This window comes from Sceloporus undulatus, chromosome 3 (genome assembly GCF_019175285.1).
Source record: "Sceloporus undulatus isolate JIND9_A2432 ecotype Alabama chromosome 3, SceUnd_v1.1, whole genome shotgun sequence".
Lineage (NCBI taxonomy): Eukaryota > Metazoa > Chordata > Lepidosauria > Squamata > Phrynosomatidae > Sceloporus > Sceloporus undulatus.
In genome coordinates this window covers 113,250,602-113,265,649 of record NC_056524.1, presented here as the reverse complement: position 1 = coordinate 113,265,649, position 15,048 = coordinate 113,250,602, and the positions used below count along the sequence as shown (strand labels likewise).

At 36.6% G+C, this 15,048-nt stretch overlaps 1 protein-coding gene across 1 annotated transcript in view; it reads left to right on the top strand.

The window, feature by feature from the left end:
• The window catches only part of PCCA (propionyl-CoA carboxylase subunit alpha), a 305,865-nt gene that overhangs the window by 117,292 nt on the left and 173,525 nt on the right, over positions 1–15,048 (top strand). Inside the window, exons 10-12 of the mRNA XM_042457614.1 lie at positions 4,855–4,957; positions 6,181–6,275; positions 11,183–11,333. Coding sequence (XP_042313548.1) covers positions 4,855–4,957; positions 6,181–6,275; positions 11,183–11,333 — 349 coding nt within the window. The remainder of the gene's footprint in view (positions 1–4,854; positions 4,958–6,180; positions 6,276–11,182; positions 11,334–15,048) is intronic.

The following is a 15,048-nucleotide window of genomic DNA, read 5'->3' as shown; positions in this document are numbered from 1 at the left end:
CACTTTTCCATTCAAACAAACAAACAAAGCTTTAAATTAATGGTTCCAAGAAATTTTATGATTTTAAACATGTTGTTCCAGAGACCTAACTCTGGTCCCTATTTTCCAAAAATGTAAGTGGTTGGTTCGCGTTAGTTTTTCTTGTGGTCTCTGTAACTTACACATACGGGTCCCTGACTTTGGAGAGACTATTCTCTGAACATTCTAGTGCTAAGAGGATTTGGGCAGGATCCCCACCACAAGTATATATACTCCTGCTTCTTTCCTCAGTTCCCTCCCATCTTCCTTAGCAGTAACAGATGAGTAGGAATGGCTTTAGGGTGCACTAGAATCTTGACTTTCATTTTCCCCATCTTCTTACAGCGTACAGTTGTCCCTCCATATTTGCTAGGGTTAGGGGAACAAGACCCCTGTGAATATGGAAAAACTGCAAATAACAAAAACACTGTTTTTACCTGCGAGAACACCTCTCTAGGAATCTCTAGGTCCTCCAGTGCAACTCTGTGGTCAATGTCCAACATACACTGACCATAGAATGGCACTGGAGTAGCTACAAATGGTCTTTTAGTGCAACTTTTAGTTAAAGTTGACCACAGAGTTGCACTGGAGGACCTAGACAGTCCTAGAGAGAACATATTAATGAAATCCGTGAATAATCAAATCCGCAAATATCAAAGCCGCAAATATGGAGGGATGACTGTATAAATTTTTAAAAAATATTTATTTATTGTGTTTCACCCCACCTGGCCTCTGTAGTGATGCACAATAAATAAAAACAGATAAAAATGCTCATTAAAAAAGGCCAAAACCAAGCTATTATTGTAATAAATAAATAAATAAAATAGGATTTTAAAAGAAAAACACATGTAGTGATATACCACCTGTACAGCGCATTCTTACACCCAGTGATACACTGGCAAAGCACAATCATGGAGGCCCCTTATACATTCCCCTTTCCCCCACTTACCCCATGGCCCCCTGTTGGACTGGCCACTTTGTGTATGCTTTTATTACATCTCTTGCATTATTGAGGACTTGTTGTGTTTGTCATTTTATTTATTTATTTATTTGATTATTTATTTGATTTCTATCCCACCTTTCTCCCCGAATGGACCCAAGGCGGCTCACAAATAAAAGCTAAAAACATAATACAATAAAACAATTAAAATATCATCTAAAAACAGTATAAAATTACAGACATTAAAACCACACTAAAACCATGGTACCCACCCTATATAGCAAACACCCAAGCCACTCCATGATTATACATCAAACGCCTGCATGAATAGAGCTGTTCTTGCTTGCTGCTGAAAAGCAAGCAAAGAGGGGGCCAGCCTTGCTTCTTGCGAAAAGGCATCCCAGAGGACAAGAGCAGCCACCAAGAAGGTTCTCTCTCGTGTCCTTACCAGGCAAGCCTGTGATGGTGGTGGGACCGAGAGAAAGCCTTCCCTTAATTTCACATCATGTGGTGTGTGATGGCTCATTGGTGCAATGGATTGATGGTGCATCTGGATCATGCGCCTGTACACTTAACAAAAGAAAAACACCCTATGGTGAGCAATGGTGCTGACAGATGCATCTCCCCAGGCCCAGGGTACATGCTGCAGACCACTTTTGTAAGGTGCCTGAGCACTTCCACAATCCTGCACTTAAGTCATGTTGTTTTTATGCCGGTGCTGTAATGCATGCCCTTTTCACATTAAAGCAGACCAAAAAGGCTTTATTTTGCTCTGGTTTTCACCCTGGAGCATGGCTTTGTCCCATTTTCACCCCGTTTCAACTTTGTGCATTGTATAAACAGCTGGAGCTCGAAATGGGTGAAACTGCTTTTTTTATGTCAGTGCAGACAACCCCAAGATCAATAATAACATGCACAAATCTGTAACAATAAATCTTTGAAGTTGTACAATAACATATAAAAACAAGGGGTAAAGTATAACACTATCCATGTAATAGTCTGTCTCATCCAAGCCTTTTGCTTTCCAAGATGTAACTTTTTATGAATATCCGTGAAAGAATGATGTCAGAATCATCAAGCCAAGGAATCAAACCATTTTGAAATCTATAATATGTGATAGTTGCTACCAGAGTTGCAAGACAAAGGATAATTTGCTCTATCAGAATAAAATAACAGAAAATGAGCACAGTCTATTTTACTTTGTTTTAACATGTATGCCCATTTTCACCTTTTTTCTTTTTCCCTTTTCTCCTCCTTTTCTTGCCTTCTGTCTTCCACTCCAACCCTTCTCTCTTTCCTAAAATATAAATGTGAAAGAAGTATTAATATGGCTGTTGCATCCACCATAGATCAGTTCATGACCTAATTTTGGGTCATGCTCTGCCACTTGAAGACCAACAGCTTTGTGGAAATATTAAACATCTTGATCCTCTTGATTTGCTGTAGTGAGAGGCTTCTCCCACCGTAGTTTACAATGGTATGTAATCCTCAAGGGCAGATGGAATAATCTGGCTGTCCTCATTATTTCTAAAAAAACAGGGACTAAGGTAGGCAATCTGAAGTCTATTTGAAATTTAAAATGGCAGAAAGATTATGCCTGGAGAAGAGAAAGTTAAGAGGTGATATGATAGCCCTGTTTAAATATTTGAAGGGATGTCATATTGAGGAGGGAGCAAGCTTGTTTTCTGCTGCTCCAGAGAACAGGACCTGGAACAATGAATGCAAGCTACAGGAAAAGATATTCCACCTCAACATTAGGAGGAACCTCCTGACAGTAATTGCTGTTCGACAGTGGGACACACTTCCTTAGAGAGGGGTGGAGTCTCCTTCCTTGGAGGTCTTTAAACAGAGGCTGGATGGCCATCTATTGGGGATGCTTTGATTGAGGGTTCCTGCATGGCAGAATGGGGTTGGACTGGATGACCCTTGGGGTCTCTTCCAACTCTATGATTCTATGATTTTATGATTCTATGCTGTAGGGCTTATTCTCTCCCTTTTCTTCATGGTACAGGGCAAGCTTATAGAGACAAACAGACTCTTATAAATCAGGTCTAAAAATGAATTTCAATATTTAGTTTGAGCTAAGCTCATAGTTTCTGGGCTTCAACGATTTATGGGTGATATGATTAAGCATATTGATTTTAACAAAACAAAAACAAACAAGGACTTCAATCAATAATTTTAATTAGCACGTGCATCAGTTGTTTAAAAACAGTTACACATATCAAGTAACAAAACACTTATAATGAAGCCAAAGAATTAAGGTACTCTTGTTCCTAAAGGGACATTAACAGAGATTCTTAATTGTTTCAAATATTTCTAAATAGTTACATTGAGGGTGTAACAAAATTCACTCAAATAGTGGACGTTTTGGTGACCTTGGTGCATTTTGTCCTTATTTCTAATCTATATGTCTTAATTTCTTATTCTCTCTTATTGTAAAAATCAATGAAAAATATCAGTGCATCTATACTGTGGAGTCATTGTAGCTGTTACAGAATGTGACTACTTTAATACGAGTCACATAATAATATTGATGTTCTTAAACTGAGAGAAAATTTAAAGGAAAGAACTCCCATTAATGTAATGTTATAAAGCCTGAAGAGTTGTGTCAAAGCAAGGTTGGACAACATACAGTCTGTCTATGGCCTGCTCTTAGTTTTTTTGTCCTGTCCTCCCCTTGGAATTTTACCCCAAAATTTCTCATGGTTGCAACAGGATGAACTTTCTACCACAAAAACAAGACAAGTAGGGCACACAGGTTTTATTTTCAGAGCAAATAAGAATTCTGGGATGCTTGTGAAAGAGTTACAAGCATTGTATGTGCTGCATATCTTATTTTTATTGTGAAAAGCTCATTTTTGCTGCCTTCGTAAGTAATAGTGGAATGTAACACTTGGTGGGCTCTGAGTGGACATAGCTGAGCCTCAGACTCATAGAAACAGCCAATTCCTGATCTAAAGGAAGATAATCTCCCAGTTATATTGATCAGGCAGTTCAGTAGGGCAGCTTTGAATCAGATGAGATGGGTGACTATAAGAGAAACAAACCTTTAAATGGTGGTCCCTTCCTTATGGAATGTTCTCCCTGAACAAGCTTGCGTGGAATTCATGTGGTTACATTTTTGGTGCAATTATATTCAATTAACATTTTTGTTGTGTTTTACATTCTAAGTCTTTTAAAATTGTATTTATGCTATTTTACTGTGGTTTGAATCTGGTTTATTTTATGATTTTTAATATAATGTGAATTGTTTTACTAAGTTTTTTTTTAGTAGTGCATATAAATACAATAAAATAAATATAAGAAAATTAACTTCTTTTTCAATTTAGGAAGAAATTGCTATTGATTTGTTCCTGCTTTTGCTTTTAAATAAGCATTTTATTGTATAGCATATTGTTACTAGTTGTTCAATACAGCCATAATTTGATAGTGTGCAAATAAAAAAATTAAATCATAAATTGACCATTGGGAGACTTATGTAGCCTTTTTGGGCAGTCATCATATACCTACAAAAAAAACCCAAACACTTTACTTCACAACCATGAAGGCAAAAAACAAAACAAAAACCTTTTACCAAAATGCAAACAAACAACAAAAAGCCTTCAGGATATCTATCTGATTTTTTCCCTTAGGGAGGTGATGGGCAGACACAAAAAACATATTTTTCTTTATTTGCTGTGAATGAGCCAATTTACAGCTGCTTATTCTGTGACGAGCCTCTTGCAACCAATGGCATCATTCTGTGAAATTGTAAAGGGTAAGTTGGCTGGCAGTATAGAAAGCTATTTTCAGAAATGAATGCCATGCAAAAAAAAGTAAACCCTGAGCATTTTATTAACAACAACAATACTAACCTCTGTGTTTGTAAATGATTCTTTTGGTTTGTCTTATAGGGAAGGTTTTAGATTTTCATCACAAGAAGCTGCTTCAAGTTTTGGTGATGATCGATTGTTAATAGAAAAGTTTATTGATAATCCTCGGCACATAGAAATTCAGGTGTGTCTCCCGCTTCCACTTTCAGTTTTTTGGGGTTGCAAAGGATTACTCAGTATTGCTTTCTCTCCATATTTTTCTCCAGTGCAGTAGATATGCTTTTGTATAATAGAAAACAAAGGTTTCTTCTTTTAAGAGTGAAGAAGCTTACCCTTTGAATATTGGGTTCTCCTTGATATTTGGAACATAATCAGTTGAATACATGGACAGTGATGAGTTAATGTTTTCTGACAAGAAATCCATAATCTCTCTCTCTCTGCCTCTCTCTCTCCCCTCCCTCCCCAAGTCCTTAAAGCTCTACTTTGTCCAGTCAAAATGCAGAATTCTTGTAATTTCTGTCATAAGAATTTTGTTTTCAGTACTTGGAATATATTGTGACAGCAATTCAATAACTTTATGTAACAGCAATTGTTCTATATGTACGGAAAGCTAGATGATGAGAAGCAACTTAACTCACTCGCTGCCGATAAAGTTATACCATTATGATCCACAGTTCCTTTGGATGAGTTTGGGACATGTTCTAATGTTCTAATTCTAAATTCAGGAGTTGGGTATCTTATTGGCCAGCCAAGAGACAGTGGGCGGACTCACTCCCCACTACATTGCCTGCAAAAAAAAATTTTTTTTTTAATCATTTTTTTGCCATAAAATGCCCCAAATACCCTGTAGAGGGCACAGAAGACATTTTGCCATGTTTTTGGCTTGGTTCTAGTACACTTCCTGTTTAAAAAAGGCCTCTCCTGGGTTGAAAATGGTGCACACGGGGGGGGGGGTGTATTAAAAATGAGGGAAAATGCTTTGCCTACCTGGTTCTAATCGAATTATGGTCCAAAATGTTGGGTAGCTAGTTATGCATAATAAACAAGGTTTTAGGGCTGATGTTTCCTTGAACAGCAACTGCCCTTGTAACATGGAAAATACTTCTGAAACAGAAAGGAATTAAAGGGCCTACTCATTGTATGTATGGCATGGCTGTCTTCTGTTCATTGGAAGTATCCAAAGCATAATTTTGGATCCTGCATTCTGAGGAGCCCAGAACTTTTTTTTATTAATGAAAGAACTGAATAGGATATGAGGAGTTCTGGCTACTGTATATTTGTAACTGATACTTATTTAAAACCTTTGCATAATTTTACAAATACCTTGGAATATTTCCATTGATGTTAGTGGTACATAGATGGAGAGAGAAGCAATGCATTTGTTTATTAACAGTGATCCTCTACTAGGTATTGGCTGATAAACATGGCAATGCATTATGGCTGAATGAGAGAGAGTGTTCCATTCAGAGGAGAAATCAGAAGGTTATTGAAGAAGCACCAAGGTGAGTGTATTAGTTGTTGTGAACACAAATTACTCATAACGTTTAATTGCATGGAATGTTAAATATAGATATAAGGGAAATGAGTTTCAGTGGATCGGCTGTAGTCAAGAGTCTTTCCTATTTCTTATCACGACAGCTATTAAACACAGTGAGCTAATAATTTTGAATTGTTTTTGAATAATTTTGAATTGTTCTGGTAGTAATTATTGGAATGCAGTGATGTGTGATGCTACTGAAACAGATCTCAAGGAGTGTAGTTTGGCATTTCACAATTTGAAATAAGGCAACACTTTTAGAAATTAAACATGTAAACTGTAGAAATGTGTAGAATGACTTGAGCAGTTATTGATACCAGCTCAAAATTCCTGTGTGTTGATGAGTAACACTATATACATGCTGTATTATATAAAGGCTAAAACTCCAGCTATCAATAAAATGTAACCTCTGTTCATATTCTGTACACCCCTTTTAACATGCTTGTGGTCAGATTTCAGTCAGGCTGTGAAATGGACAATCAATTAGATTCTTTGCTTAAATAAATGCACTTTTCTTTGCTTATTCTTTGTTAACTTTATAGCTCATTATCCCTCCAGTAAACTAAGGGTAGCATACATGTCTTTCCTTACACTTTTTCTCCAGGGACTTTCATGTCAACTTCCTGTTTTTTAATTTTCTCAGGTAAGGTAAGCTAGTCTGAGGCCAAATGAGTGTTCTAAGATCACTCACTTAATTTCCTGGCTCTCTCAAATCCCAGTCTAACACTCTAGGATGTTGGCTTTTTTGGAATCTGCTAGTTTGGGATTATAGTCTACTGGTCGAGTTCAAAGAAGCACAACATTGTGCCTACTCTGACATGGACTTCCTCCTTTTATCAGCTTCTCCTTGAAAAGCCTCCCTTCAAAGGCCTTCCACCTCAAGATCTCATGTTGCACAAGACGCTATAGATGGATAACAAAATTGGCTGCTCCCTCTGTAAGAGATTTTTTAGGTGTAGGATTTTGTGGAGAAAGCTGTGTGAGTCAGAGACACATATCTAACCTAAGTAGAAGTTTACCATGTATGTGAATAATATTAGACTAGGCCCTCAGTCATAGGGTCTATCAGGTTGATCCAAAATGGTTTTTGTTTTATAGTTTCAAGATGAACAATAGATATCTAGCAGCTGTGTATCAGAAAGTAAAAAATATGTAAACTGCTGATGCTTTTGAAATACATTCCTATTCCTCATCCCATTGTAATCTCCCCTCCCTTCTCTACTGGTTGTTTTCTTAGATGTTAAGCAGGCACACCAACTATTTGTTTTTATTCCTGTACACTGCATAGCTCCTCTATAGGAGCTTAATAAAAACAGATTAAAAAACATATTTTCGAAATACAGGAAGTGCCTTCTGTTTCACAGATATTCTCTAACTTCCTTGATGTTGGGATTACTACTTTTCTTTGATATACCACTGTAATAATAATATAAAAGCATAATTGCTGATCTTCACTTCAAAGTAAGGTGGGTAAGAATAGAAACAGATTTGTCAAATTTTGTTTTTTAAAAATTCTGAATATGTTTGTGTACTTGGAGTTCAGTATGAAGGCAGGAGCAACTTCCTTTATGGTTCGATACCTAAAAGTCATTAAAGTTTAGAAAGGTTAATAAAAACTTTTTTAAAACTATTGGTATAGTGTGGAAAAGCATTACAATTTTTTCCCTGTGTTAGCAAGCCCCTGGCCTCTGGAAGATGATATATTTAGTGTCCTGTAGTGAGGGAACTTACTGTTTGGGGAACAAGTCTTGAGAGCGGATCCCAAGAGGGCACCACAACTGCACTTTAGGGCAGAAGAAACAGCTGTGCCCAGGGAGGGGAGGAGGGAACCCCGCTGAGTGGAACAGATGAATCAGAGTAAGGAAAACAGAAAATTAAAACTTTCAGCTTTAGGGTAAAGTTGAAAGAATAATTTAAGGTGCAAGCTGTTACTGTCATTGTATGTCAGATTCAGTGTTACAGGCTAAAGTTGAAATGGCAAGGCAGTATAGTTTGAAGCACTAAGGTTTCATTTCAAGTTTTTCACAAAAACATTTGCTGCTTCTAATGTCTTAACTTACTTTCTATGAGAGGGGGAAAACCTGTGCAGTAACTTTTAGCTACTGCAAAGTGGAGATGTTACATAATTTCATGTGTTAAGTTAAAAAGATTTGTTTTTTTAAAAAATCTCAGTGGTTCTTTGAATTGAAAAGTTATTCTGAACATTCAGGTGTATATAAATAATGATTTATGTTTTCTGCTTTCAAATAATGTATATTTGGTTTGGGCATTGTTGGATTAGAATATGTGTTCATTTATGACTTGGATGGGTTTTGTATTTTAAGGAATTTGACAAATTGGAGTATATATTTTTCCAGATGTTGCTGGGCTGCAGCTCCCAGCACCCTTCTCCATTGCCTATGCTGACTAGGCCTGATGGGAGTTGTAGTCCAGCCATATCTGGAGGCCTACCCATTCCCCAACCCAGAATTAGGAAATATAGTATCCAGAATATCTAAAAGTATTTCCTTGGGAGGACTTCAGCACATTGGTTCTGTCTAGTATTTGTGTATGAAAGAAGTGTAGAGGGTGGGTGGCTTAATAATTTTGATTCGTTCCCTTGTCAACTCAGCAAATGTAAGTAACCCTTTGTGCCTACAGGGTATTTGAAACAACAGCTTCAAAGTATTTGTCAGTTAATGCTGTGTGATTAAACAGGATAAACAGCTATGAGAAGATGGATGGATTTTATTGCATTTGGAGGTGATATAGGTTGAGTCTCCCATATCTGGAATTCCAAATTCCACAATACTCCAAAGGCCAAAACTTTTTTCATGAGTGGCTGAACTAGTGACACCGTTGCTTTCTGATGGTTTAATGTACACATACTTTGTTTCATGCAAAAAACTATTTAAAATATTGTATAAAATTACCTTCAGGCTGTGTATAAGGTGTATTTGAAATATAAATTAATTTTGTGTTTGGATTTTGTCCCATCTCCAAGATATCTCATTATGCAGGTTGGGGATATACAAATACAGGTATTTCAAAATCCTCCTAAAATAAAAATACAGGTGGTTCCATTCTGGACCTCCCAGCTGATGACCAAAAATAAAATGCAAGACCTCAAGTCCCGTTTTCCCCAGTAGCAGCAACCATGTGCATTACTGCATTGCCGTGGCCATGTGTTGGGAGAACGTGGCTGGGCCATCCACAGATGCTCCAGTCTGCAGATGAGAAGCCTGCAGTTGGAGAGGGCCAACTGTAAATCTGAAATCCAAAACACTTATTATCCCAAGTATTTTGGATTAGGGATACTCATCCTGTACAACAAAGACATAATAGGTTGCCTTGATAGTAATCTTGTTTGTGCAGATTCTAGAGCAGTAATTCTTCTCCCTTGAGCTCAATTACATTCCTTGATTTTAAATTATCAACTTTTTGAGAAATTAATTGGTTTGTTTTGGCACTGTTAATTTATATGGCACTGTGCCAGTGATTGAGTTATATAAATATGGTTCTTCTTCATGGTCTCTGTGCCTCATACCACTGGGTTTGCACACGCGCATAGACTGCTGAAAAGCTGAGCAGATTGGCGGGAAGCCCTGCCTGCTCCTGTGTATTGAGCATGCCCAATCCCACACTCTAGCTCCTTCTCTTTTGTCCATTGCAAGAGTCACCCACGTGGTAATAGACAATACCACTATGGGCTGTTACATCAACAAACAAGGTGGAACTCACTCCTCTGTGCTTCTTCACCTTGCACAGTATTTCTGGACGTGATGTCATCATCGCTCCATTCACCCGGTGGTAGTTCATGTGGCTGGCAAGGGCAGTATCCTAGCAGACTCTCTCAGTCAGGACAAGGCTCTCCACCATCTGATTTGTTATTTGAAGGGAGACCACTGGGAGTCGCCTTGCTGATTATTCTGCATTTTGGTAAACAAGGAGATCAGTATCTATACAATTGTATGTATCAGGCCCACAGCTCTGTGTACTTGCTACCTTTTATAAAATTCCATAGACTTTATAACAAATATCATTTCAGTGTTATTATAAGTGAGAATTATGTTCAACTTTTGTTGAAACATTTTTTCTACTTGCAGTTTTGAAATTGGTGAATGTGTGAGTTTAGAATTTTAAATAATAATGTTGATTCTCTGAGGAAGTAAACTTAAGTCTATAAAAGCTCATGCTGCCAACTTCTTCTTTTAATTAGTCTCAAAACTGCTAAAAGATCTCTGTACATACTGATTCCTTTTGGGGTGACTGTTATGGAAAACATAGCTTTTTAATCTTTACTAAAGTTCATACTTTAACTGTCTGATATGAATTCAGAGACAGAGCTATGCTAGTCTGGAATATCAGTATGCAAAGGGATCTTGTAGCACCTTTGAGACTCACAGTGCAGAAGAAGATGTGGCTTAAGCTTTTGTAGACTTGGGTCCAAAACACACTTTAGAAATAATCCTGTTTGAGACCACTTTAACTGCCTTGGCTCAATGCTAGAGAATTTTGGGAACTGTAGTTTTCTGAAACATTTAGCTTTCTCTGTCGGAGATCTTTGGTGCCAAAATAAACTACAATTCCCAGGATTCCCTAGCACTGAGCCACAGCAGTTAAAGCGGTATCAAATGGGATCTTTTCTGCAGTGTGGCTTGGACCTTGGTCTACTCCCTCAGATACAGGAATTACACCAGGTCTATGAAAGCTTGTGCTACAACTTCTTTTACACAGTTAGTCTTAGAGGTGCTACAAACTGTGAGATGCATAACTTGACATAATTTCTCCCTCCTATATTTGGGTATCTAAAATGATTTTAAAAAGCCAAGCTTACTTTTCTTAAACCTTTTTAAAAAAAAACCAATATACATCTTTCTTCTATATGTGTAGCACTTTCTTGGATCCTAAGACACGCAGTGCGATGGGAGAACAAGCTGTAGCTCTTGCCAAAGCGGTAAAGTACTCATCTGCTGGGACAGTAGAATTCCTTGTGGACTCAAAAAAGAATTTCTACTTCTTGGAAATGAACACTCGACTTCAGGTACTGTGCTAGGGAAAAGGAGGGAAATTGTATAGCTTTTCAGAGATGTGTGGGGTGAAAAATATGCATTAGCAAATGCATAGCAAAGTATTACTAAGAGAACTTTTTATCCCTAATGACAGATTTGCTCCCTTACATTTTTGGTTATGACTTACTATGCTGGAAAAAAGATCCATTTTTATTTAAAAATGATACACCTTGAAAGGGGATCTATTTAATTCTTAGTATCTGGTGAAAGTGTGATAAGGTCACTACTTAAATATTTAGTATAAAGAAATACCTGATTTGCTCTTTAGTAGAAAATTGGATATTTAATTGAACAAGTATAATGCACACTTGAATGATATTACAGAAAAGCAAGAAATTACAGTAACTGAAGTGAATATTAAAAAAAACAGTCATATCACATTAGTAAACCTGCTCTTATATATCCTTGCCTGTACCTCAAAGCATAAGCATTCTGCACAGGACTAACAAACAACATAGCAATATAGAACTATGTATTCTGTCTGAAAATGTACTGTTCTGTTAGTCAGGGTTTAACCAACGAAAGAACATTAGATTTTTCAGATAGATTCTTATGACCTTATCATATGGATGGCTACAACGAGGAAGCAGATTGTAAAGATGGGTTTAGAATTATTGAGGCTGCTGCAAAGATGCAGGCTTTTCCACATGATACACTGTGATTCCTACCAAAGAACTTTTGAAATTTTTGTAACTGTGGCATCTTCCGTATCAAAGCTTCAGTATTCTCCCTATGTTTATACTTGAATTGCTATTGGGTTATAGAATAAGCATGGACAGTACTAGTACACAGATGCACACATTAGTTGTTTAAGACTCATGCTACCTTTTTTTATCTTCAACCCCTCCATATCTTCGTTATTTTGAAAATTTGAAAAAGTCTTTCTTAAAAATGTAAAAGATTGTGCATGGAAAGAAGGTTATACCCATGTGCTCAAATAAACCTTTAAAAAGGTGGGCATGTACATAGACATCAAAGAAACATGGAGAAGCTGGAGTGAAATGCACCCAAGGAGTAAAATTGTCCAGAGTTGTGTATCTTACTGAACTTTTGAGTTGTGTGGTAATATAGAAATTGGCTGCAATTTGTATAAGACCAATACAGTAGTGCCAGTAAGCTGGTCCAAAAGGAAAGCTCTATACCCAGACTTAAGGTCCTTACAATATATTTTACAACAATCCTTATTGTGAAGCTAGCTTTTGTCAAATTAATTTTGCATTATTTCTATATGCAGATTTCTTCTGCACACATTGGCACAATTCTGATATCATGACAAACATATGAGACTGTGCAGTAGTGAATTTGTATGCTTCCAGATCACTTTCCTCATGCTTAACAAAGAAAAAGAAAAGACTATAAGTTTTTTATCTAACTTGCAAAAAAAATCCATTATTTATTGGAATGAAATAGCAAATAATAGTTTACTGCAAACTAGCAGTAGGAAGTAATACTCTTTCATCTTTATGAGCGAAGAAGGGGTTGGGTGGGGAACAGGGAGTGATTGAACTCAAGGGTTGTTCCTGCTTTTGTAACAGCAAGCTATGGGTTTTGTTCTTTCGTATATCATTGTCTTCTGTTATAGTAAGGTTAGTGTCATTTCAACAGTTTCATTGTTGCAGTGTTACAGAAAGCTTTCTAGCTTGAGAGACTGCTGTCAAAAAATGTTAGAAAACTGTTTACATGGTTTGAGAGGATCTTTCCTTCCAACTTTATCAGAAGTGCACTAACCTTTCATTTAAATGTTTGATGCATTTCTCCAATTTCTTTGTTTTGTATTATCTCTAATTAAGTCTTACAGTTTGAGGCCAGTGAATAGTAATTTTATTGGTCTCATCACCAGTTTTCTCAACTGGTCTGTCACTTTTCTCCAGCCCTCAAACTTTCATGTCTATTAGCAAATCAGAACTACTGTAGCCATCTACAATTTTTCTTCCTTTTACTTAGAGTAAATTTAGTAATTTTCATGCAACCATTTCTAAATTTAACTCTAAGCAAGCAGAGTATGCAGATGTGTTTGTTTTTATCATTACTTTTAACTGTTTCCCTTAATTTCTCCCATCTGTTAGTATCCATAACATTGATGGCCTTGATTGCCCACAAATACATGTCCATTATATCATTGTTGCAGGCCTGTGTTTGGATACACTCACAAACACCTGTTCTTTTAACCACCTGCATATTAATTTCAAGTGCCTTACTTTACCTCATAGTATATTTTTTAACAACAGTTTTCAGTGCATAAGAGCCATTATATTTTAAATAAACTTGTATTATATCTTGACTATCTTTTCTCATTATTACAAAAATCTTAAAATACAATTTTAAAATATCCCATATTGACACAATTAAGCTTTTTCTATATGTAGTAGGAAACTGCTTTTGGTCCTTAAAATGGCAATAGAATTCAGAGACAGAGATCTAGAATATCAGTTTGCAAAGAGATCATGCAGTACCTTTGAGACTAACTGTGCAAAAGAAGTTTATGTATCTGCATCTTGCATCTGAGAAAGGAGATCAAGTTTCTGAAAGCTCATGCTATAATTTATTTTGCACAGTTAATCTCAAAGGATCTACAAGATCCCTTTATATATTAAAAATGGTAGGCCACTTGAATTAACAGACACACAACAATGATAAAACCACAATTAAAAAAAACAGGTATAACAAGGCATATTGAGTATGAATGAAACTAGAAAACTGTGCACCTGACCAACTTGTTTCTGACCACAGGCTTCATAGAGGCAACTAGAATTGTCTATAGTTCACTGTCACAGCTTTCTGGAAAATGAACATTAGTTAGAAATGATGTCTGAAGCAGCCTTCCCTTATGGCTTTTGCTCAGTCCATGAGTACAGGAAGGCTGAAAAGAAGAGGAAAGTGCAAGATCCTGTGGCCGCTCTATAAATTATGAAAGGGACATCTTCAACTCTACATTGCCTTCCATTGCAGGTGAGGGAAGGGTGATGAAACCAATGATATACAGTAAAAATAAATGGTTAAGAGCATTAGTTTGAGAGGATGACTGTAACTTCTGTAAGCATATATTGGTGGACAGAAATGGGGAAACCTTCCTGTACAATGATGTCCCAGTAGCACCCCACCCCCATTTTCCTGCAGTCAAAGGTGTAGAGAGAAGGCCAAGACTCAGAAAAGAAATAGAGGATTGTAATAATAGTTATGTATTAATAATGAGAAATTGGAATGGGGTCATACACCCACTTCAGAATATACAGAATATCTTCAAAATGTACAGAAGAACCAAGGGAGATCCTTTTTAGAGATGATTGACAGTTTGGACTTTACATATGTTTGGTTGGGATTTTATGGAAATGCCAAAGGATATATATGGTACGGTACTTTTTATTCAGAACTACACAAATCCTTGTCAAGAATTGACATGTTTATGATCTTGAAAACCAAAAAGTAAAAAGATTGATGTGATTCCTAAGATAATTTGACATCATAACCCAATTTGCCTAAAAATGCTAGAACATAAGATTAATTTAATTTGAAAAAAAATGGAAGTTTATTAAATGATCAAGACTTTCTAGAGGAAATGAAAAAAAAATACAAAAAATATATCTCAAAGAAAATGATATAAATGATGTACAGATAATAACAATGGGATGCCAGTAAGGCTGTAATATGCACTCTATTCATATAAAAAGGCTCACTGAAAGAACTTTC